The following is a 25,411-nucleotide window of genomic DNA, read 5'->3' as shown; positions in this document are numbered from 1 at the left end:
CTATTACCATATTCAGGAGACTGTGACTCAAATGATGCTGAAATGCTGTTTCCAATATCCCATTGAGAAAATCTTACACCCTTAGTAAAACTCTGTACTGTAGTATGTTGATATATTGGGCCATTTTTAGAAATGTGTACTGCAAAAATTTTCCACTGGGTTTTAGCTGAGATTGAGGTTTTGGAGGTATTGGCATGTTTGAAAATTCACTGTTGTTGTTCATCTGTGGTTCTGAAAGCATCAGGAGATTGTGGGCCAGCAGGAATGGAAACAACACTTTTCAAAGGTTTGTTTGGATTGTGGTACTATATATTTAGAATTAAGCATTTCGTGGCTATTGAGGTAACTACAAAAATGCACTAAACTTCTTGTTTCTAGGAACATTTATTCTGTTCTTGTTAGCAAGTCTTGTTAGACTGTCCTCCTGTGCTGTAGGTATCACACACAGTTATTTTGGCTCTACCATTTGTTACTAACTGAACTAAAATGCAAGAAGCTTACAGTTACGTAGCAGAAGGTAAGACTACCAAGATAGTCAGCAAACCAGTTCCAACTTTATGTGACGCTGAATGATACCAAAGTTATAAGGCAGTGATGACACATTTCAGGGTGCTGCTCAGCCCACCTCAACAATGTTTCTGCTTCCCTGCTCTGCAGGAGGCTGCACTCCTGTCCTGGTCCCACACCTGCCCTCTCCAGCACTTCTCTGGAGGGGAGGAGGAGCAAGGAGTTACTCCACAGTTGGAGACAGTGAGCGTCTCTGTATCCCAGGGCTTGGGGTTGGGATGCAGAAGTCCTGTACCACGCACAGGTGAGAAGGATGAAGAGGACACCAGTACCACCTTGTATTTTGCAGATGGACTGTTCTTCTTTGACTCTCTGTTAGATGGACTTATGGTTCCCACAGGGAGCACGTCAGAGGGAGGAAGAAAATCCCCATCATGACAGCTCCACCTTGCAGCCTTCTTGAGGCCTAGAACCATAAGTCCAAAATACTTAATAGTCCTGCAATGTTTAGTGATTTCCTGCAATGTTTAGTGATTTCCTGATAGATTTTTTTGGTTTTGGTAGGAGTATTGTGGAAGATTCTTTTCTATCTATTGTGGAATGGTCTTTTCTATCTAAAATATGTGATAGGGTTTTTGTTGTTGTTCTTGTTTTCAGTATTTTGTGGAGTTTTGGCTTTTTTATAAGATCTTTACAAATTATTAGTGCTAGTATTTGATTGTTCTAACCATTAGCTAAACTCAGACTTTCTTTTCATCAGAAGTCTTTTGGAAAACAATGGCTAAGGCATGTAATGCATTCTTCTCCCCACAGTTTTCAAAGGCATTGTAAGAGAGAGTTACATGATTGCTGTATGACTCTTTCTCATGGGAACACATTTCTTTCAAAGCTGTCTTTGAGCACTTACTATAAGGCAACAAAAAGATGCTGTTGTAACATGCCTCTTAACAAACAATTGGAGATTTTTCCCCTGTGGTACAAATAGTTGTTGACATAGTCTTTTCATGCTCCTGTGACACAATTTAGATTAATTATAGATGTTTCTGCAGTAACCTATACTAAATGGTAGTTACCAAAAAGAGGAAGCATGGAGAGCAATGCAGTAGCTAAAGAATGAATGTGAAGAAGATGACACCGGAAAGAAGGTCTCTCCTGGTATGAAAGAAGACATTTAAGTAGTATTAATGAAACTTTGAGAGGGTAAAATAATGTAATCCCTTTGCCCTAAAACTATGTGGGAAAGTTGTGTATATTTATGCATGTTCTTTTTTGGATATCTAAGAAACTTGCAAAGGCTATGATATAATAAAGTGTTTAGTTTCAGGGAACAGAAGTTTAGAAAGATCACCTTTAATTCTGGTTCTGTCACAAACTTTGGCAGCGTAGAACATATTTTCTGGTTTTTTGTCTTTACATGTTGTCTTGGATTCTCCCTTTTTAAAACAGGTACTTCTTCAGTTGCATATATGACAAAGATGGTTTAAAACTCACTTAATATGAAGATGCTTTTTGGTGTTGGCTGCTGTGAGCATATTTTTCTTTTAGGAAATGACCTTTAGATTTTCAGCTTTGCTTTAGAGAGCTGTCGTGGTTTAACCCCAGCTGGCAACTAAGCACCATACAGCCACTCGCTCACTGCCCACCAGTTGGGATGGGGGACAGAACAGGAAGAGTAAAAGTGAGAAAACTCGTGGGCTGAGATAAAGACAGTTTAATAGGTAAAGCAAAAGCTGCATGCACAAGCAAAGCAAAGTAAGGAATTCATTCACCACCTCCCATCAGCAGGCATGTGTTCAGCCATCTCCAGGAAAGCAGGGCTCCATCACACATACAATTACTTGGGAAGGCAAACACCATCACTCCAAATGTCCCCCCTTTCCTTCTTCCTCCAGCTTTACATGCTGAGCATGACACCATATGGTATGGATTATCCTTTTGGTCAGCTGGGGTCAGCTGTCCCAGCTGTGTCCCCTCCCAACTTCTTGTGCACCCCCAGCCTACTCCCTGGTGGGGTGAGAAGCAGAAAAGGCCTTGAGTCTGTGTAAGCACTGCTCAGCAATAACTAAAACATCCCTGTATCATCAGCACTGTTTTCAGCACAAATCCAAAACATAGCCCTATACTAGCTACTATAAAGAAAATAAACTCTATCCCAGCCAAAACCAGCACAAGAGCTTACAGTGGTTTGGATTTAAAGTTCAGGTGAGTTTTGAATTTGTTCTCAAGAGTCCTAAAGAGTTTGGTTTAGTTCCTATGTAATCTGTGAAGAAACTCAAGTTTACTTTGTCCTGCCTCAGTTTTTAGTTCTGCTCCCATATTAAGCTTCTGGGGATGGAAACTGTAATAAGCAATAGACATCTAGCAGATTATTCTAAAAACATGTGAGCTTTGGTAATGAATTTCCTGATTATCGTTGAAAAGCACCAAATGCACAAAGAGTTTGGCCAGATATTAGAGAGGCACAGTGGGCGTTTTCTGGTTGTTTAATACTGAGTAATATTTTATTCTTAATTCTGGTGTGAATTTGTGTAGAATTGCGGAAATCAGGAGGTCTAAGCCCAGCTGGAAATTAATCTGGCTTCAGCAATCAAGGACAACAAGAAATGTTTCTATAAGTATGTGAGCAGCAAAAGAAAGACCAGGGAGAGCCTCCATCCCCTGCTAGATGCAGGAGGAAACATGGTAACAAGTGACGAGGAAAAGGCTGAGGTACTTAATGCCTTCTTTGACTCAGTCTTTAATAACAAGACCAGTTGTACTGAGGGAATCCAGCCTCCTCAGCCAGAAGACAGAGACTGGGAGAACGACCCCCCCGCATTCCGGGAGGAGATAGTCAGTGACCTACTGCATCACATAGACACACACAAGTCTATGGGACCGGATGGGATACACCTGAGGGTGCTGAAGGAGCTGGCTGGGGTGCTCGCCAAGCCGCTTTCCATCATTTACCAGCAGTCCTGGCTGACCGGGGAGGTCCTGACAGATTGGAAATTGGCCAATGTGATGCCCATATATAAGAAGGGTCGGAAGGATGATCCGGGAAATTACAGGCCTGTCAGCTTGACTTCGGTGCCCGGGAAGCTGATGGAGCAGCTCATCCTGAGTACCATCATACAACACGTGCGGGATAACCAGATGATCAGGCCCAGTCAGCATGGGTTTATGAAAGGCAGGTCCTGCTTGACAAACCTGATCTCCTTCTACGACAGGGCGACCTGCTTATTGGATGAGGGAAAGGCTGTGGATGTTGTCTACCTTAAGTTTAGTAAAGCCTTTGACACCATTTCCCACAGCATTCTCATGGAAAAACTGGCTGCTTGTGGCTTGGATGGGCACACGCTTTGCTGGGTAAAAAACTGGCTGGATGGCCGGGCCCAAAGAGTTGTGGTGAATGGAGTTAAATCCAGCTGGTGGCCAGTCACGAGTGGTGTCCCCCAGGGTTCGGTTTTGGGGCCACTCCTGTTTAACATCTTTATTGATGACTTAAGACGAGGGGATCGAGTGCACCCTCAGTAAGTTTGCAGATGACACCAAGTTGGGTGGGAGTGTTGATCTGCTCGAGGGTAGGGAGGCTCTGCAGAGAGACCTGGACAGGCTGGAGCGATGGGCTAAGGCCAGCTGTAGGAGTTTCAATAAGGCCAAATGCCGGGTGCTGCACTTGGGCCACAACAACCCCCAGCAGCGCTACAGGCTTGGGGAGGAGTGGCTGGAGAGCTGCCAGTCAGAGAGGGACCTGGGGGTGTTGATTGACAGCCAGCTGAACATGAGCCAGCAGTGTGCCCAGGTGGCCAAGAAGGCCAATGGCATCCTGGCTTGTGTCAGAAATAGCATGGCCAGCAGGGACAGGGAAGTGATCTTACCCCTGTACTTGGCACTGGTGAGGCCGCACCTCGATTACTGTGTTCAGTTTTGGGCCCCTCACTACAAAAAGGACATTGAATTACTCGAGCGTGTCCAGAGAAGGGCAACGAAGCTGGTGAAGGGTCTGGAGCACATGTCGTACGAGGAGCGGCTGAGGGAACTGGGGTTGTTTAGTCTGGAGAAGAGGAGGCTGAGGGGAGACCTCATCGCCCTCTACAACTACCTGAAAGGAGGTTGCAGAGAGCTGGGGATGAGTCTCTTTAACCAAGTAACAAGCAATAGGACAAGAGGTAATGGCCTCAAGTTGTTCCAGGGAAGGTTTAGACTAGATATTAGGAAGCATTTCTTTACAGAACGGGTTGTTAGGCATTGGAATGGGCTAGAGGTGTTTAAGAATAGAGTTGACATAGCGCTGAGGGATATGGTGTAGTTGGGAACTGTCAGTGTTAGGTTAATGGTTGGACTAGATGATCTTCAAGGTCTTTTCTAACCTAGATGATTCTGTGTTTCTGTGATTCTGTAATAGTATATGAACCTAAAGTTCAGCCTTTGTTATTTCACTGGCACAAACCTTTGCAAAACTGGACTTCATGCAGGAGTCAAGAAATGTTAAATGGAATACTACATAAAGTCACAGGAAAATATATTGCTGTAGTCTACCCCAAAAACCAACTAACCCAGTTTTACATGATAAGAGGTCTGGTTATTTGAATTGAAGATATTAAAGCATTGTAAACCATACTGTTATTTTGGAAGTATCAACACTGTCTTACAAACACCACTGCACAGATAGCGTCAGGTTAGAAATGTTATCCATTTTCTTATTGATCTCATGTATAAAGCTGGCTTTCAGTTGACCTCAGTCAGAAGGTGGCTGAATTTTGTCTCCATACAATGTTCTGTACCTGTGGTTTCTTTACACCTTATCAAAGGGTGCTGTAGACTTGGGCATTAGGTATCTGTCTAGCCTGATTATTGAGTACAAGTAAAGTATGTTATAACTCTGCAGAAAATTGAACCTATTTTTTTCTACCAATTCAGGTTTCATTGCACTAAGTGGACCTTAAGAGTGCTCACTGTTATTTTATATAACAGTATTTCAGTAAATCTCTTTGTATTGTGTATATGTAAAGGGTAAGTGGTTTTTAATTTCTAAACAAAATTTGATATGTAAATTTTATTGATAGCACACCTCAATTCAGTATTCTGGAATTTGATAGGGTTTTTTGTTTTTGTTTGCTTTTGTTAGGGCTTTTTTTTCCCTGCACTTTATAAGTCATGTTTTCATTAAATTTACTTACGCTGTGTCAAGACACTTGCAGGCCTGGTACATTCTCTAAATCCAGGGTGGGTTTTTTTTTATTCTTACTATATGATCCTGACTGAACACTTAAACAGTGTTATAAAGCTGCAATAAATTTTCCGTCGTTTTAGAAACAATTATTTTGGTTATTGACAGTAATTTTCTGTGTCTGGCTATGAAATTCCTCTGGCTTTCTTACCCTTGTTCCTGCCCTAGAACATGGTATAAATGGGCTTAAAAAGTGGTGTATGTACTGGAGGTATCTTTATTTATCAACAGATAAATCACGTTTAGGGAACATTTTGGAAAAATTAGTTGATCTCTTTTGAAGGAATATAAAAATGGTATGTGGAATGGCAGAAAAGCCTGTGAAAGAATGGCAGAAAGTGGCAGAAACACCTGTTTCATTGGAAGGAAAATTTAAATGATTGACTTAACAGAAAAATTAATCTAGTCTGTTTTTTACTTTAGAGAAGCAAGAACCCTTGTAATCTTTTTTTAGGCTACATGACATTCTTCATTGTCAAAAGACTGACTCTTTGCTCTCTTATGACATCCCAATATTTAGCATACTAATGAGACTCTGAATTCTTGTAGACCAAATTATGGAAAGTCAGGTAGGTGGCATTTTTCTTTATTATATTGCACAGCTTTTAAGTTATACACGGGCGGTATACACATTGTAAAACTTATGTAGGAGAAATGCACAATATAATAACATTAAAAAGCCACTTACCCACCTTACAGTTTGTGCAACCAATTCCATGGCACTGTATTTGTTGTATGGTGGGCATGAAGTCCTCTGTATGGTGCATACTGGGGCAGCAGCTGGTTGAGAATTAGGTTGATCTTTCTTTTGTGTATCTGATACACAAAAGGACAAACACGAAGGGCAGATATTACTCTGCTTGTAAGCAATGAGAATAAAGTTGAGATCCTGTGGTTGTTCTCTTTGGTGGTATTTGACCACTGCTGTTCAGTTTTGGGTTTTTTTAAGGTTGAAGGCCAGGAAGGACAGTTGGCATAGGCTGGAAATCGCTGCAAACTATTTTAAACTTCTAGTGCTAATACTGTTTTCTACTACCATTTCTACAAGCATTAGCAGTGACCAGTTTAGTTTACAGAGCTAAAAGCTACTTTTAACAGTAGTGCGTTAAGGACTTTATTTTTGGTTTTGTTCTTTTACCTGTGCACTCAATTCTTTTACACAGGAACTGACTACAAAGAAACTTTCCAATAACCACTGCAACAAGCTAAGAATAACGTTATTGTATAGATACACAAAGAGCTAGGGAACTTGAGCAGGAGTAATGTTGCATATTTTTATTGTTTAAATGAACAAATTCCAAATGCCAATATTGTTTAAAAAGCAAATTCTGTATATGTAAATTAAGCAAAGCAGAAAAGCAGTGTTTAATTTGATCATGGTACATGCTTGTCAAACCTGAAATTTCCATTTTTCCCTCTTAAAAGTAATCCTATCGCTGCTCTCTGGTATATGTGCTACAGATTATTTTTGGTGTAGAAAGTGTCATTTAAGTAGTATTTAGCAGAGATTTCTATCTGTGTCAGCTTTCAGATTTTAAGCATATTTTTTAGCTGTTTTTTTAAGATCAAAATATTTTATTTTTTAAATCAAAAGGATGTTTTTATTTATGGGTCTTTACTGTATTCTCTACTGGATCTAGGATGGCTCTTTGTGGGAGAAAATACTGCTTTGGGAATAGATAAACACTGGAATTTCAATCTACATCATGAATTTTTCTGAAACTTTTGCGGGGTGAGAATGGGAATTTGACTAAAACAGCTTCGTAGTTTTAGCTGTTGTAGAAACCAGCACTTGCCATTAGAAATCAAAAATAAAGTTGTGGTCATAAACCAGCAATGGATCCAGAAGGTTACACCTGAAGCCAAAGTTGTAGTTCGTAAGTCATTTCCACAAAACCCTGCTTGTTTGTTTGGTTTTTTTCCAGTGAAAGTGGAAGTTAAGATGTCCTTTTGAATTTCAGTTTGTGGAAAGCTGTGCATGTTTCTTCCCAGTTGCAGGGACAGCTTTGACAAGGCAAGAAAAGTGTTTTAATATCACCTTCAATGCCACCCTTGCCTGTCATAATGAGAAAGATTCCTGTTTGGTGACTGCTTTTTCCCAGCCCAAGCCAGCTGCCTCCAGCTAGACCTTTCTTTGGGAAGATCAATCACAAAATCACATATATATCTCTTGGGAAATTCAGTGTGTGTGAGCAGTAAGCACAGACACCAGTGGAAATGCCCTATTTCAAATTTTTCACTGACTTTGAAATATTTCCTAGTGATCCTGGTAATATTTGACAACCATAAATAAAGAGCGCTCTTTTTAACTTAAATAAACAGCAAAGCATTTTTACTAATTACTAGGCATGAAAACAAATCTTTTCTCTCATATCTAGGATTGGTCCTCCAGATAAGGTTGTAAGTATGTTGTCCTGACAATGTAGGTAATTTATGATGCAGCCAGAGGTGTAATTGTTCTGTGAATAAAGAGAGGCTTTTAGCTTCCAGGGATATAAAGTATTTTTCATGAATATTAAGTAAACTTTAAGGATTGAAGAAAAGAGCAAAGCAGAGGACAGTCGTTTATATCCTGTCTAAACTGGCCTACAGACACATTAACATTTGTAACAGATTTAGAGTATAGCTAAAATAACAGTGTGGATTCCCCCCTCTTTTTCCATACCATTTTCACCACTTTTTAAACATAGATATAACTAAAAGGGTGAAGGCTTTCTCCTTATTTACTATAATTTACAGGAGACATTAAAGAAAAATGGGAAGTAACTAATCAGTGCTGTTTGAGAAGTAGTGATAGATTGCAATCGAATGGTTTGAGGCTATTAATTGCAATGAGATTATACTAGTTCAGATACCTCCAGTGTCAGGTGCTTGAAATATTAGTTATTTCAAAGACAAATTGGATTATAAATTATTAGTAAATCTGTACCAAGGTGATTAAACCCACTTGTAAACTGTCAAACATGGGTACTATTTCAAGCTGTAGTTTAGTCACTTGTATGCTGGAAAGGGAGTTAGGAATTAAATTTAGGGGTTATATGGGAATATGGAGTAACTGAGTTACTTTTGAGATTGGGCATTTTTTGTGCTTTCTACCCTCTTAATGAATTTTTGTTCAGCTTTAAAGTTTTCCTAGCCCACCACTAGCCTTTTCGCCTGACTCTGTAGAAGATGCTCTAGAGAGGGAGGAAGCTGCTTGTATAAGGAGGATTTACGAACTCACTTGACCACTGGGGGGAGATAAAAAACAGCAGATCTGTGCAGCCCTCACACAGGTCACAAATACAGTAATGGCACCCTCGAATTTCCACTTTGAAGGTCTACCGTTGCTAGACAGTAGTGTTCCAAGTAAACCAATATTTTTTTCCAGTAGGACGGGTAAAATATATTGCACTGCATGGGTCTTCTTGGTAATACCATCCTGTGTAATTCTTCTTATCGTTAATCTAATGTTTGTTGAAGCAGATGAAAAATTGCTTAATGGTTTGGTATTGGATTTACTGAATTTTAAGGAATGAGAAATTGAAACAGTAGAAGCTGAGGAATAGTACAGTAGTTTAAAAGTTCTATTAACTTGTTTGCGTAGCTACTGAATTTCGCTGTGTGTTCACACTCTCACATGCACATATAAACACTTAGAGGATTCCAGTCCCCTGCACAAAATAATTAAACAAAGCTCAAAGCCCTGACAATGTGTACATCCAAAGCAGTGAAGGGGAAAAAAAGCAACAGGACATCTTTTTCCATTTATATTCTCCCACCAATGTTGTTTTACTCCAAGCTTGAAGCTTTTTCACTGGTACGTTGTCTGTGGTGTGTGGATATTTGCAGGAGGGTGTTAGCAGAGTTACAGGCATTTTGGATGACTATTTTCTACTCTTCAGTTTTTTACATAAAACATTTGTTGTGGTCATTACAAAACTTGGCATTCTAGATATTCTGTTATATGTACTATTAAAAGTGCAACCGTCCATGGGAAATATTCCCCAGCAATGTCCTGTTGGAAACTATAATAATGAATAGATGTAGTTTATGCAAAGCAAACCTTCTATGATGGGCATCGCAGCTCCTCTCAAGTGCCCTGGGCTGGAGCTAGGGTTTTGGGGGCAGGGGGGCTCCTGTTTCCATTCTGCTTTGATTTCTCTCCTGTGATCTTTCAGTTTCTATTCCTTTTCAGTCATTTCTTGTAGTTGAGGAGCAGTTCTCTCCTCACTCCTGCTGTGTATCTGGTGTTAGGTCTCTTCTCAAATGCCACTCCCTTGCCAGAGCTACCTCCTCGCAGGCTCATTCTCAGCCATGTTCATGGTGGTTACCAGGATGACAGGATTGGTGTTTTCTTAAGTGACCTTGCATCCTCGTATGCTGGAGTGAGTCTTGGTCTGCTGAGATGGATCCCAAGAATGGGTGTTTCCTTTCTGGCCTTGCTTTGAGATTTCATGGCTCTGCAAGTTGCCTCATGGGGCTCATAAGCCTTGAGGCACATTGAGATCTTACCCAAGCTGAATCAGTTCTAATTAGGAAATTGAATGACCAGAGGTCTTGTTACTCTTCCAACTCACTTCCAGTTTGATGAGCAGGACCACAAACACTGCAGGATCTTGTTCCTTTGTTCCACCTGTCAATACTGTTTTCCCCCTTCGTTCCTACCAACTGGTGCTGAATAACTCTGTCATGCCCAGAAGAGATGGAGCTACAGCACTTCACACTTCTGTCAGTCAGTCCTGCTGGACTTACCCCTCGCACCATCAGTGCACGAAATGTTTATCTGCCCTATAAGAGCTGCAGCAGTTTGCTGCATTTTTTTTCATTTCACAGTTTGCTTCTCTGTCAGTGCTCAAAATGTGGTCCTCTTCTGGTATTGTGACTTGTGGCCTACAGTGACTTCTTCCCTTCCTCCCAGGGGCCCAGCATGAGACCTTCATCTGCTGCTTGTAACAGACAAGATCACCTGGCTGCTTGCTGGGAATAACCAAAGCACGCACCGGACGTATTGGTTCCTTGTCCAGAGATCACAGGCATCAAACCTCTACAGCATCACAGGGCTGTCTGTGGGTGATGCCACATTTAGCAAACTTATCCTACAGATGCTGTTTGACTGGAAACTCCAAGATCCCCCTTCCAGAAAAAGCAGCTACTTCTCAGGTCGCCCACTGCAAATGCATGTAGGGCAAGTTACTGGAAAGAAAAAGATTGTTTATCAGTCTTTGGTGTTTATAGAGATGTGATGTCCATAAAAAAAATTCATAGCCCACCCTCATTCCTCTGTTCATTATAGAACCTGTAGCATACATTTCAGTCATATTGTGAAACTAGTCATCTCTTCAAAGGACTAAACTTTCCAGTTATTTCAGATAGTTATCTCAACTAAGAAAATAAATGTTAGTTCTATTATTTGTACATGCTTTTAAAAACAAAGAAATTATTTGCAATTAGATACAACTGAAATAATTTTGTATCTCTTAATCCAAAAAGCCAAGTATGACACATTTCACATAATGTGTGAGTATTATTTTTGGACATTTTGAGAGGTGACTTGTTTCACAATATGACTGTAATGGAATTAATAGAATACTGTGCCCATATGATTTGTTATGAGGATGGGTTTTGGTTTGCTTTTAAACTATAAATAGCTATATAAATGCACTTGTCAAATATTTTTACATGTTTAAAAATACTACCCCCAAACTCAGAAGTTGAAAGAGTAAAACTTTTACATCCTCCATAGAGACTTAACATCATCAGCCTTGTTTTGGCTTCTAATTCCTTGCGTGGTTTTGCTTTCTTCTTCACTTATTTAGATCTTCAGTTTTCCACTCAAATGTTTTCTGGCTTTTGATATTTTCTGAGAGTCAAAGATGCTGATAATTCTAACAGCAACAGGTATTGGAGTTGGTAAGGTAACCATTTATCCTTCAGTATTGTTCTGTTCCAAGTTTCCAGCAAACATTTAGCATCTGTGCTGTGCAGGAGTTCAGCTGCATTATACTGTTTAGGGGAGATCCATTAAGCAGAAACAGTTACAGAATATAGAATATTAAATATAGACCACTAAATATAGAATATTTAATTTCATGGATGCCCTGTAGCTCTAGATACCTGTAGCAGAGGAGAACATGGCTGCTTATGATGGGAAGGAAGAAAGGACAAAATAACATACTCTACATTCAATTCTAGTTACACTCCCATACCTGTCTTCACAGGGTATGGCATCTGGGTTTTGCCTCTCTCTTTTGCCAGACAGACTTCAAGCATTTCATGTCACTTTTACTTGCTCCATCACAGAAACCTCTAATTGCATCCTCACTCCAAAATCTTTTAAGCTGGTGAGGAAGCATCAATCATCATTCAAACCTTTACAATCTGGTATTTAGGTGTAAGAGCAATGTCCCTGGAAGTTGCAGCATTTTGCCAGTGCTCAGCTCAGGAAGGGGCATTAGAATTTCATCACTTCCTTTTTAATCTTGGTCACATTTTCCTTAATGCTGTACAAAAATTCCTCTCATTATGCTCAGTTATAAAGCATGTAGTATAGATGACATTTCAGTTAGGGAAGGACATGTTGGAACATTATGATTGATTCAAGTGAGTAATAACACTATATATGATTTGAATGTCTTTTCTTGTGGGTGAGGGAAGAGCTGTTGGCTTTTTAATGTCTTGTTCTTTTAAATAAATAAAAAAAAAGTTAATTCCCAAAGTCATAACAAGAATTATAACAGAGGTTTGCTGCTACTCTGCTATGTGTCTTGCATGGCCACCTACTCCTGCTTGAAGTGGGTGTAACAGGCTGTCTCACTGTAGGTGCTCTGAATCAGCAGCATTTCTGAAGGCACTTTTTGCTTGCCCAAGACACAGCAATGTAAGGTGTGGCTGTAAATACAGCCAGACAGGGAAGGGCGAAGCTGGCTGAGAATTTTAATCTAATGTAAAGCTCCTTTTCCCATAGCACACTGTTTGTCACTTAGAAAGCAATTGAAGACTAAACTGGGAACAAAAAGTCATATTCCAAAATAAATACATAGAGGGGAAAATGAAGAAGAGTGTATGTCATTCTTGCCATGTGAAGAATGTAATCACAGCCATGCTTTTGTTTTCTAAAAAGGGGTTTGAGGGGTGCCTCCTTCACATTAGGCAATTTCCTGAATGGTCACGTTGAGTCTATTTTTGCATTTCTGCAAAGAAGCAAAATATTGTTCCTTGTGTATGTAGAAAGCATAACTGTTTGTTCCAGTACACAAGAAAGTTAGCTAGTTCTGCACACCTCTTCAGAAGGCTTTGCTGTAGAATAAGGAAGATAGCACAGGTTATATAGTTCTTTCACAGTGAATCCTGACAAATGTTTGCTGACCTTGTGATGATGCATGTATAAGAGAAATTTGTTGTATTTATTATCTCCTGTGGAATGACTGTCACATAGGTCATGTCTACGTAGACAGATATTCCTAATGATGCTCAAGCTATTGCATCACCTTTTGAGTGACAGATGCTCTGAAGAATGGGGAGAGATGTGTGTTCCTTCACCAACCTCTTGTTCTGTTATCTGGCATCCCTTGAAACTGCTGGCAACACTGAGCTATTACCTGATGATCACCCAAGTTTTTAACAGGTGTGCAGGCCATCTATAGTTATTACACCACAGGTGTAATATGTTGCATTATCTGCTGCCACCACCACGTATATCCCCAGAGACTCTTAACAGAAGTAGAGTTACTTTCTCCACAAAAATATTTGTATCTGTTGCAGTTGGTTATTGTCTGTGTGTGCATTTGGTTTTGTAATACTGCAAGAATATTTATGTTTCACTTCACAGATTGCTAGGCCTACATCTATGGTGTTTAGATCCCAATTTTGCTTAGAGAATCTCCTGCATCCTCTACATGTAATAAAAGCGTCCTTCTGCTTTATAGAGCGTGCCTGGAAGGAAACAGCAGTTTTCAATAAAGCCCCCAAATCTACCCCATTCTCTTTATTATTATGAACAAAATTTGAATGCATCGTAGCCCAATGGATACATATGTGCTGTTTTAAGTCAGCTTTACCTTCTGCAATAGAGTTGTATTAACCCTTAATGGTAGCTGAGAAAATGCCTGCTAAGAAGCTATAATGTGGCTCTTGGCAACCAATGCTAAAAGGTTTCTGCAGGTTAAAACAAAATATGCTTCAAACTTGAAAGGGAACAAGTTCAGAGATCTGGTGGGGCACTATAAGATGCCTACAGTGAAACTCATGATTGTTTCTGCTTGTAAATTAATGGAGAATTCTTCACAGTAATGGTTATCATGTTGGCATAGCAGTGCTGCTGTGGCAGTGAATTGTGGCTTTTAAGAACCATAATGTTATGCCAAGAGGATTATTACGTCTGAGCAATCCAGCCCAGACACCCTGAACAAATGAAACTGCTTGTTTAACAGCACTGTGTCAATCAGTGATGTATAACTACTTTATGGTTCCAGTCTGGAAAGGCATCTCTGAGGACCAAGGAATGAAGCAGAGAAGTAGTGTAAGAGAAGGACTCAATCTAATAGTTACTGGACAATGTGGGTAATGTAAAACCCAACCTGATGCAGTTGGTTTTGTTTCCCACATGACAACAAATTATTTTAATATCACTGTTATGTAAAGCAAGAAACCAATAGTTTCACCTCATGGGGTTGTACCCATACTACTAGAGACAGTATTCAGTAATTATCTGTACTTTTTTTTTAAATTCCCAAGCACAGCAATCCCTTTTGCTAAAGACATGCCAGTGTATAGAGAGGTTTTTCTTCTTCTTTGAGATTGTACATTTACCACTAAAACAAAGTTCATGCAAAGAAAAATTTAATTATAAGAACTTGTCTTACTCTTCATTTTCTTTAGTATGAGATCACATTGTGTTAGTTGATGTTACCATGACACTAGCAAAAATACTAGATTGAAAATTAGAATTAAAAAAAAAGGCACCACCTGTAAGTTTGGTGCTAGACTTTGCTCATGATGGTGAAGTAATTCAGTTACTGCAAAATGACTTAATAAAGTATAAGTTTATAGTTGCCCTCTGATTCGTATTCACTTTCTATATTTTTGTAGGTGACTTCTGGCTTTTTTTAAATTAAGCAACAAAAAAAGGTTGGACAGGATACTTTCTTTTCCAAATATATAGGTAGACAACAGGAATAGCTAATATACCTGTTGCAGTGGATTTATTTTTCTTTAATCCCCTGAAAGTGTATTGCTAAAGCCTGCTGTTTGTCTCCTTTGTCCTGGGTCTGCTTTGGTCCTTTATTCTTGAAAGTTTACAACAGCATCCACAGGTCCATGGGATCACTCACTGTTTAAACTTTTGGGGGAAACTATGATGTGTTCAAGCTACTGTTATAGCTGAGGGTAGCCCAGTCAGCATCTTCATACTGGGCTGTAAGATCACAGAATCACAGAATCATTCGGGTTGGAAAAGACCCTTGGGATCATCAAGTCCAACCATCAGCCCTACTCTACAAAGTTCTCCCCTACACCATATCCCCCAACATCTCATCTAAACGACCCTTAAACACATCCAGGGATGGTGACTCCACCACCTCCCTGGGCAGCCTATTCCACTGTCTGACCACTCACTCTTTCTGTGAAAAATTTTTTCCTAATCTCCAGTCTAAACCTCCCCTGTTGCAGTTTAAAGCTGTTCCCTCTTGTTCTGTCACTAATCACCTGTGAGAAGAAACCAGCACCAACTTCTCTACAATGTCCTTTCAGGTAGTGGTAGAGAGTGACGAGGTCTCCCCTCAGCCTTCTCTTCCTCAAACTAAACAGTCCCAGCTCCCTCAATCTCTCCTCATAGGATCTGTTCTCCAGGCCCTTCACCAGCTTCATTGCCCTCCTCTGCACTCACTCCAGCACCTCGATATCTCTCTCGTATTGAGGTGCCCAAAACTGGACACAATACTCCAGGTGTGGCCTCACCAGTGCAGAGTACAGGGGGACTATCACCTCCCTACTTCTGCTGGTCACACTATTTCTAATACAAGCCAGGATGCCATTGACTTTCTTGGCCACCTGGGCACACTGCTGGCTCATGTTCAGCTGTTTGTTAATTAGGACCCCCAGATTGAATTCAGCATACAGAAGGAGGAAATTGAAAGAATCTTCAAAATCTTCCTTATGCAAATATTCAGACATTATCATGTTTCTATAATTTTCTCCTGCAAACAACTTCGCAGGAGTTGGGGAGGGGAAGTAGCCAGTGTATACAGTTGCCAGGCAGTCTGAATAGCAGAAATGTGTATTTGTATCTTACTTTGCAGGCAGAGCTTCCACGAATGTTAGTAGGGAACAAGGGGTCTCATACAAAGACAGAACGTGGCAGAAAATTCTGGGCAGAACGCAGAACAATTTTAGGGAAATATTCTGATGTATTTAATTCTTGCTGTAATTAAATGGTCTTTCAGAGGAATGATTAATGTGGAATCAAGAAGTTCACTGTGGGAATTATTTCTTTCATGTTTATACAGAAATGATTGATTGAAACTAAATTATATTTATATGACAGAAGGTCTAAAAATACAAAATGTGCTGTAAGCCCTGTTTAATTCAGCAGATAAATGGCAAGTCATCTTTTGTGTCTTTGGTTATGTGTTTTAACATTCTTTTAACATGTTGGTATTATGTATTTTATTCTATGGGAAAAAAGAAAAGAGGGGCTTTCTGGGTTTGTGAATTTTATACTGCTAGAATCAGAAATCCCTCCTGAATCTGTCTTTCCCTAACAGATTAGAATAGTGGTCTCTCTGATCTCTTGGGACTTCTAATTATGTTTTTTTTAAGTCTCTACTGAGCTGGTATTTGAGGCAATAGAGAATTTAGAAATTCATCCCATCAGCAGTTTTCTGGATTCTAGTTTCTGCATGTAGAATATTAAGGAAGTATGAAAGAAGTTTAATAAAATACACTGAGGCATTACACAACTATATATTGCTGCCGCAAAAATATTACAAGTATTTTATAGAAAATTAAAGGCTATCATCTTATTAACATGAAGTGAAATCTGTCTTAAAATTCGTAAACAAAATCTAATTATGAATGCCAATATATGGAATTAAAGGAAGTAGTGGGATGCAGTTTTTTAGTGCATCCTTTTTAGTGGTTTTGCCATACAAAAAGTACAAAGGGAAAGGCAGCATTAGAAGATGGAAGGCAGTCTCCCCTAGCTCTCCTTTGTTCTCCAGCACCTCTCCAAGGCTCTTACATGTTGTGCTGAGACAGGCTGGTGTGTGCCCTCTTCATGGAGGAAGTCCTTTTTGGAAGTGAGACGTTAAAAGGAAGTAGTTCACAGCTGCTGCTTTTGGAGAGGAGGAAGCCCTGTTAATAGGAGAAATGATGAAAGGAAGAGAAGACTTAAGGGCACAAGGGTTAAGGATGAATTAACAGATAGAATGAAGCAGGGTGGGAAAGGAAAAATAAGTATCAGTTGTTACTACATTATTCCCCCAACTACTTAAGATTTTCAGCTTCCTGGTATTATTTATGTATTTCATATAAACAAAAAACAGAGAGATACAAGTCTTTCCCAATTAGTGTCTGCCTAAGAAATAACCTAGTTTTTAATTATGTCTCTATTTCTTCTAGCTTGCTGTCCTGAATCTGTCAACTTTTACCACTTCCTTCATAAATTATATGCCCTGATGTTGGGCAAAAAACTTTAAGCTGTTTTATAGTGGATGATTTGATACAGATACAGAATCACACCAATGTTACAGAGACATTTTTCAACCTGTGGTACTTTCACCTATTCTGCCCATCCTACCATTGTACAGGACATGTTAAGTCAGAGCAGCCTCTTTAAGAAACACTTCTGTGTTTCTGCTTGAAGATGTACATTAATCTGGTACATAAGTAAAATGAAAAAGGAAGACCCCACCAGGGTTTTCCTGTGCTTTCCCCTGGTGTAATGAAGGTCTTGTGTTGATTTCACAGTTCAGCATATTGGTATTGGTCAATGACGCTAGCTCTGTTAGAAACCAAGGGAAATTGGAGTCTTTTTTTTTTTTCCTTTTTAAATTAAATTGTTTGGCTGAAGTGTCCAATTAGCACTTGTCCAATTACAAGATACCCTGGTGAAGGAAAGCAGGAAGCAATACATCTTGCTTCCTAAGTAGAAATTTAATTTTATTTTTAATCAGTGCCATTACGGAAGACTTCTTTGGGAGTAGGCTTCACTGAGAGTTTGTTCATTATCAACTCAAGGTGAAGCCAAAGGGAACCTTTCTTATTTCATACCAGAATTGATTTAAAAAAAAAAAAAAGTGCATGCACAGGGGGTTGGTGCATGTATTTAAAAGTGGAGTTGCCATTGGTAACACAGCTGATTTCCTTTGTTGGAAAAGTCATTGTTCATTATTTACCTGAAGTGAAAGGTTAATGACCTGTAGTGATCTGAAGAAACCCCTACAAAAATGCACAGCAAGGATCTAATGTTGTTATACAATAGTTCTTTCCACATACTTTTCCTCAGTAAGACAGATATAGAAGATATCTGTTGCTGTTCGAATAAATACATATGATGTAAAGCAGTACCCAGTATACTGAAAAACGAAAAGGCTCCTGCTACTGTCAAACAGACAGCTGTCACCAAGGGCACAAATTTTGCTTTCTTTATTGATGTTTGCAAATCATGCTGGCTATACTTTGTATAGAACTGCAGCACTTTTTTCCTTAAGAAGCATCCCTGTTTTAGTAGAAGTAACTTATTTTGTAGTGCGGCTGTTGCTTCAATTGCTTTCTCGATAGCTTAAAACTGTTACTTTTGGTACATTTTTCTCCACTTGCAGTTTGAACACAATTAAAAATGAGATCTTGTGTAGTATGTTTGATATTGAGGTATTCTGAAGAATTTTGTTGGCTCTCGGGCAGAAACGTGAACACTTCGGAGAGGTTAATTAGCTGCCTCACTGAGACACGCCTGTGATGTAGGATTAAGCCAAGTCACTCAGCAGCTCAGGGAAGAAAATGCAGGGTATGTGTTTCAAATCAAAGAATTTCATGAGGATAGACTGCAACCATCAGTCTGTAGTTGAAGAAAAGCTCTTAAGTTGGCACTGCCTCTGGAAACGACAGTCCTGCCTGGTTCCTTGTGTTGGGTATAAGTACTTGATGTGGTACATGGGAAGGGGGATCAGGCTAGCTAGGAAGCAGTTTTTTTCAGGCAGGTACCAGAGTGGTGGTGGTAGTTACCCTGGCTACTTTCCCAGTGGCTTCACCAAACAGCTGTACAGATGTTGGTGTCAGCGGGAGCAGTGTGGAGAGGAGAAAATGCAGGAAGGGGCATGACTGCTTTTTTTCAGTGACAGAGATAGGCAGTCACAGGATAAAACATACAGCAAATGACAGCCACTGATTTTTAAAAGCTGTGGAATAACATCCTTCAACTTCTGAAAGATGCAACTGGAGCTTAATCAAAGGTATACAAAGCATCTTTCAGCAGTAGTGGTGGTATAAGTAGTTCCACCTTAGAGAAACAGGAAGTTGGTTTCCCAGTTCAGATGTCTAGGCAGCCCCCAGACCGGAGGATCAATCACTTACAAGTGGCTCACATCAGAGAGTCAAGCAGCAGAGGAGGAGCCCACAGTAGACTGCACTGCTACAGAGAGAAACGTCAACCAAACCACCCAAGGTGGGGACAGCTTCAGGGCTGTCACTTCCCAGGGTTTAAAAATGACAACAGGCAAGTGGTTTCCAGTGCTTCTGAGTAATAATTCTGCCAGGACTAACTTGAAATAAGTGATGCCACCTATTAAATCATTAGAAACCTTTCTTGCAGCACTCAGATTTTCCTCTCATGCTGACCATTCTCAGCTGGGCTTGAGAGCAGAAAACGTTGCATATTAACTATGTATCAGCAATGTCAATTTATTTAGTGCCAGATGCTGCCGGAGTGTCTTTTTTGTCAATGATATTAGCATTAGTATTGGAATACTGTGTGACATTTCATTTTTAATCTACCCCTACAAGCCGATAGCTGAATGTTACCATAGATCACAGTCTCCTGAACCTAAAATTATTGCTTTAGTCTAACTTTTCCACCTTGAGTAAAAACTTCTAGAGGGCACAGATCTTTACCTTGATTTACTTGAGTGATATTTGATGAACTTGTAAATTTTGACCATGTCACTTAATAGAGGTGTATACTTTCCTGCCATAATAGAAAATTTTTGAACCCAGTTGTCTTCTTGCTTTTTTGCACTTGCCTTCCTCCCCAGTCTTTATCCCCAGCATCCTCATTTCACCTACTATAAATCGTTCGTATCTTCATATTCGGTAGTTTTAGCTTAATGAGTTACAGAAGGCACTCTATGAATATTTAAACTTGGTTGCTGTACTGAATGAGAGGTGAGGCTGGAAAGAGATTTGAGAGTATAGACAAAAGGAGAGCAGCTGAACTAGGTGTGGCGAAGCAGATCCTTCTGCTAAAAGTGGCTGCTACCTCAGCTGAGGAGCAATAACCAGCTGCGGGTACATCCTTAGCCTGCTGCAGTGCAAATAAAAACTACTGGTACCCAAGTAAGCTTACTTTGTTTTGCATCATGGTAGACTAGGAGCACAGGTGAAGACAGTTGCTGTACCTCACCTGAAAGGTTAGAACTTCTTATACCACTCTGATGTGTAGTTCCAGTTGTCAGGCCATGTGTTGTGCTAGAAATGCTCCTTAGGAATAGGTGTGTGAAAAACAGCTTGTAAATTAGCTTTGGGAAAAGTCCTCTGTGACAAAGCTTATGTGGTGAAACTGATTGCCCTAAGGCGGGAACAAAAAAAAGTACACATCTTACACAGGGAATTGTGAGGAAAACTGCAGGCTTGCTCAGCAGTATTGCAGCTCACAAATACATGTCTACCAAAGCAATGAAATACATCATTTGTGTGTGACAGTTGCATTGTACAGAGTTGCCCTTTAGCTGTATGTATTAGTTCTGGTTTTAGCTGCCATTCTTTAAAGGGATGGCATAAAAGGGAAGAAAAAAACACTTTATTCTCCATACATATCTTTAAATCTTTTTCTTCTAAGTAATCCTTTTCTACTGCAGTGAATAATTTGTCAATCCCATTGCTGCTACCTGTGAGTTAGCCTTCTTTTGACTTGCCAGTTTGCAGCAGCCTTTCTCTAATTATGTATGCAAATAAATTTGGCTACACTACCTCAGATAATACTGCTTATCTGCATAAAGATGTTTGCTTTCTATTTTTTCCCTTATTTAGTTTACATGCTATTCATTTTGCTCAACTATTGAGAAATGCAGGGAAGGGAGGGGAAATAGTAGTATATCACTAAGTAGGACAAGAGTTGACAGCAGGTTACATGTTAATAGAGAATAATAATTTTCAACCACAAGGACCTGTTTCAAAGAGAAACCCCTACAAGGCTGTGTGAATCTTTCTGAAAGCATTGCTGGTTGAACTCTTGCTTTTCACTCTGAACTTGCAGGTTGTATATTATGCCCTTGCTTTTTGTGCTAATCATTAGAATAATCTCTACTGTGAATAGATTAAATATTATAAATATTGTAAATGTAACCTTGCGGTCTGTTTTGGAAGGTTTTGTGGCACTTTTATGTCTGTGGTTCAGGCTATAGTTTGGTTAACATGTTTTCAGTGTCAAAATAAGCAGCTCCTCACATTCGTTGTGATAGTGTCTCAATTTGTGAAGCCAAAACAGTGATCTAGATCAACAGAGCTGATCCAGCTGAAAAGTAACTTGTCTTATCATTGTGGAAGAGGAGAGGTGTCATTCTCTCACCACCTTATTTCTTAGTGTTTGTTAGAAAGTTATCTTGCTCACCTCATGGCCGTGAAAGTATTTATTGTAATAATTAAGGAATAATGGGTGGTGACGGAAGGACCTACTGAAGTTGATACATGCAGCACAACCACCAAATAGGTGTGGGTTCAAACATCATCATCCCCAAAAGATACAGTCTACCTGGGGATCTGAAAAAATTGAGATGATGTCTACATTAATGCATAGAGCAGATCTGTAGAAACATGTCAGTAAAACAAAGTACTTTGTGTCAGGAACCTGATATCTGCATTGAATATGCTTTTGGTTTTGGTTTTTGCTGTGGACTAGCTCTTGTCTAGTCCTGACGGCTCAATGCTCAGTTACTGCTGGAGCACACTCAGTGTGGTTCTGGAGAAGATCTCCTGGGTAGTTTAGTCGGAGCAGAATCCAGCCTATGCATGCCAAGATGCTGGGCCATGATGTGGAGCAAAGCATGGAGGATGAAGAAATTCACTTTGCAAGTGTGCTCCATGTACAAAGTAAAACCTCGGTGTAGATGCACTCCAAAAGATTGCTTGTCCACAGTGACAAGAGTGTGTGGTCAAACAAGGAATTAGTGATAGCCCTCTGAGTCCTATCGTCATGTTATAATTTCTAGGCAAGCTTCCTTCTGAATTCCCTTTATTACTGAGAGAAACCTTAAAGTAGAACAGGAGTATGGCTTAATAATTAGCAGGCTGTAGCTATATACACAACTGAGTGGTGCTTCTGCCAGTGTGAGAGTTCAACTATTAGTACCTGTGACACCACTGATATGTTTAATTGGTGTATTGATACTAAGAAGCATGTGATGGCGTAAAGCACAGAGACTTTCATTACAGTTTTGGCAAACTGAGCTGAAAGAAAAAGCAGCACAGAAGGCTGAAAGTAGTAATAAAATATTCCATTTCATGTCTGCACAAATCATTAGACAGCAGTTAAAGAGGTGTTATTAATGCATCAGATTCACTTGGGGAGTTACGTTTCTGTAATGTCCACTAAAACAATGATACGTCTATTTTTGTTTTTAAGTGGAGCCCTTGCCAAGTGCAGACGTGTTTCTCTACAGCCATGAAATGGATTTATCAACAGTAGAGAAGATGGAGATTCTCTCAGTGGCTTCTGTTTTACTTCTGCCAGATCAGCACAGTAAGGAAGCAGTAGCATGGCTGTCGTTTTCTGTCCACCATTGCCAAGATTCAGTCTTATCAGTCTTATGGAGTTATCACAAAAGTAGTATGTTGATTTCATGCTGACCATAAATGAAGATGACAATTTTTACACAGTAAATCAGAAGATCAAAATGTGACCTACTTACCATGACGCGTTGTAACACACAACCAGCTTAAATGCAACGTTTCGTAGTAAGTGAACCTTTGAAACTTTCTGCAGAACTTAGGAGGACTCTGGGCTGTACAACACAGGTTTTGGAGCACAGTACATATGATTAGCCAATGTTTCATCATGGGTTCTTCCATTACTGCAAGAAACATGGCAAAAATCTCTTTTTGGTTGCAGAGTTAAAAAACATGACTTTATCACAGTGTGTGACAAAGTTGCACAGCACTGATCAACCCTGTAAGCGCACCTTCTCTGGAATGCTAACAAAACCCTTTACAAGCATCACTGGAATAATACAGGGTCATTTATTGATCTTTAGTCTCCATAAAGAACAGTCTTATTGATTCATCTACCAATTACAAGCCTCTGTCTTGTTCTTAAAACCCCTTTTTACTGGTAGAGTTTGGTAGTTCCTGTTTGGTTTATAGGTGTATTTCATCATTCTTCAGTGGCAGAGAGGTAAACAGATGTGAATAGGTAAGCTTATAAATCTGAAAATTTCCATGTGAAGTCAGTCTCTCCAATTAAGTTTATTTTTTGGATACATGAATACTTTTGAGCTTGCTGAGGCAGACAGTTTCTGTTGAGCTGAAGCAGCCTCTGTGTTTCTAGAAAATCTAAGACAGAACAGTCTGAATTATCTGTTTTTAAAATTATTTTCTCTCAAATTTAATCAAAAAATCATAAAACCAAATTAAAAAATTATCCCATAGAGTTTGATCCCACCTAAAGCACACGGGAATTTTGCTAATGGATTCAGCAAGAACAGGATTTAACTTCCACCTTTTTCTCCACTAAGTCTGTAGAACAAGTATCTTCCTGAAAAGTACATCCTTTACAACAACAAATGTACAGAGCCATGAATTTGGGGTTTAGTAGGGCCAAACCACCACTGTTAACTGTTCTTATTTGTCCTATAAAATGCTGTCTCCCCGTGTGCTTTTCCTGCTAAGTGCACTGCTGTTATTTTTGCCCATGATGAGCACACTGGAATCTTGGCCATGCAGCAGCAACTCCATTTATATATTATATCTGGCAGGTTTCAGCACCAGCGGCTGTGTGATGAGAGTAACTAGAAATAAACTGACCTAATGCTGCACCTTGTACCTCCTAGGACAGAAATGCTGTGGTTTTCCTCAGTCTGGATGAATGCATTGTGTGTTTCTTGTTTTAGAGAGTGTGCTAGGAGAAAGAAAAATAAGAGCTCCTGGAAAGATTTGTATGTTAGTGCCTCTGTATAGGCCTTGTGTAAAATACGTGCTGAGTTTCAGTCAAAGACTTATTCATATTTGGTGTGAATTTCAGTCTTGTCAAGTAGTCTCAGGAGTCTGAGAGTAGTGTCTGTGATAGTAAAGGCAGACCGAAGCTGAAACACAATTTTTTAATTTTTACATTGCTCCAAAGGGCATTTGGATGTTGATTCTTAAGAATTTTAAATAAACAATGTGTTGAGAGATGAGCATCTGAATTTCAAAATGATTGTACTGAAAAGCTCTGTCATCTCTTTCACTTACTGACATTTATCTTAGGAAGTGGCAAACTTCTAATATTTTTAGATGTTTCGGAGAGCATCATCACCAATTTGGCCTGGATGCCTTACACACACACTTTGGAAAGTGTCCGTATCACTGTTAAGGAATGCACTTTCTTATAATGAGACTGTTTTACAGTTACGTATTTTTCAAAAATGTATAGGTTCATCCTCTGGTATGAAGTAAGTTTTTACTACAGTTATGTTGCCCTTGAAAAAATATATATATTTATTCAAATCATCCTGGGGGATTAGATTCCCATTTGCTAACTAGTACAAGCTTCAAACAAGCCTTAGCTTTTTTCCCCATAGTTAAAACAACTGTGTTGCATTTGCAAATCAGTGGCTTTAAATCTTTTTGAAGAGCAGATCCATGGGAGATGCTTCAATGTTTTGTTTAAGTTGCTGCCTTTTGTGCACTATTGAAGCTGATGCTTTACAGGTATGCAGTGGCAATCAGTAACTGCAACGTTGCTGTTTTGGGAGTGTCAAATTCTAGCAGATTCTGTGCATCATTGTCCAGCAACTCTTTTTACTTTAATTTGGTTCTGGATAAGGGATTTATATTGTAAGTGAAGAGCTTAAAATGATACTTGTAGTTTTTACATTGATTCACTTGTCAGTTTGACAAGTACCTTCCTCTCCACTGCCCTCTCCTCAGTATCTGCTTTTCAGTATTCACAAGTGAAAGTTTTATGCATTGGTCCGCGTGTAAATTAATAGATTATAATTTCATTTCACAAGCAGTGTCCACATTTTCTGAGTAGTCAAAACAAGAGAAAAACGTGTTGTGCAGCCAATTCCCACTGTAAACACTTTAGTCTAAGCAATAAACTTTTGGAGGAGCAGGGGTGGAGAGCCTGTCTTTTTGAACTCCATTAGCACTTGCAAGCGGTTCAGGCATGACTCATGTCATGCAACCAGCAGCACATTTTGTCAAAACCAGGGATTCTGGGTGAGCCAATAAACACCCAGGACTTGTGAAGCTTGTTCAGGAAAGCAGCTGAACTCTCAGCTCTGTCTCTGTCTTTCTCTCATC

The 25,411-nt window shown here is 39.6% G+C and overlaps 1 protein-coding gene across 9 annotated transcripts in view; it reads left to right on the top strand.

Moving 5' to 3' along the window:
• The window catches only part of LYRM4 (LYR motif containing 4), a 105,920-nt gene that overhangs the window by 45,388 nt on the left and 35,121 nt on the right, over positions 1-25,411 (top strand). For 2 of the 9 annotated variants that reach the window (XM_074827688.1, XM_074827697.1), the window contains exon 3: positions 658-811. The exons of 3 other annotated variants lie outside the window; for them this stretch is intronic. In XM_074827688.1, the coding sequence (XP_074683789.1) occupies positions 658-811 (154 nt within the window). Of the gene's footprint in view, positions 1-657; positions 3,255-10,619; positions 14,761-22,532; positions 25,401-25,411 lie in introns of those variants that run through there. 4 more of the 9 variants (XM_074827752.1, XM_074827733.1, XM_074827679.1 and 1 more) reach the window with 4 other exon arrangements.

Source organism: Strix aluco, chromosome 1 (assembly GCF_031877795.1).
Source record: "Strix aluco isolate bStrAlu1 chromosome 1, bStrAlu1.hap1, whole genome shotgun sequence".
Classification (NCBI taxonomy): Eukaryota; Metazoa; Chordata; class Aves; order Strigiformes; family Strigidae; genus Strix; species Strix aluco.
The sequence above is the reverse complement of the archived record's forward strand: the minus strand, read 5'-3'. Positions and strand labels throughout refer to the sequence as shown.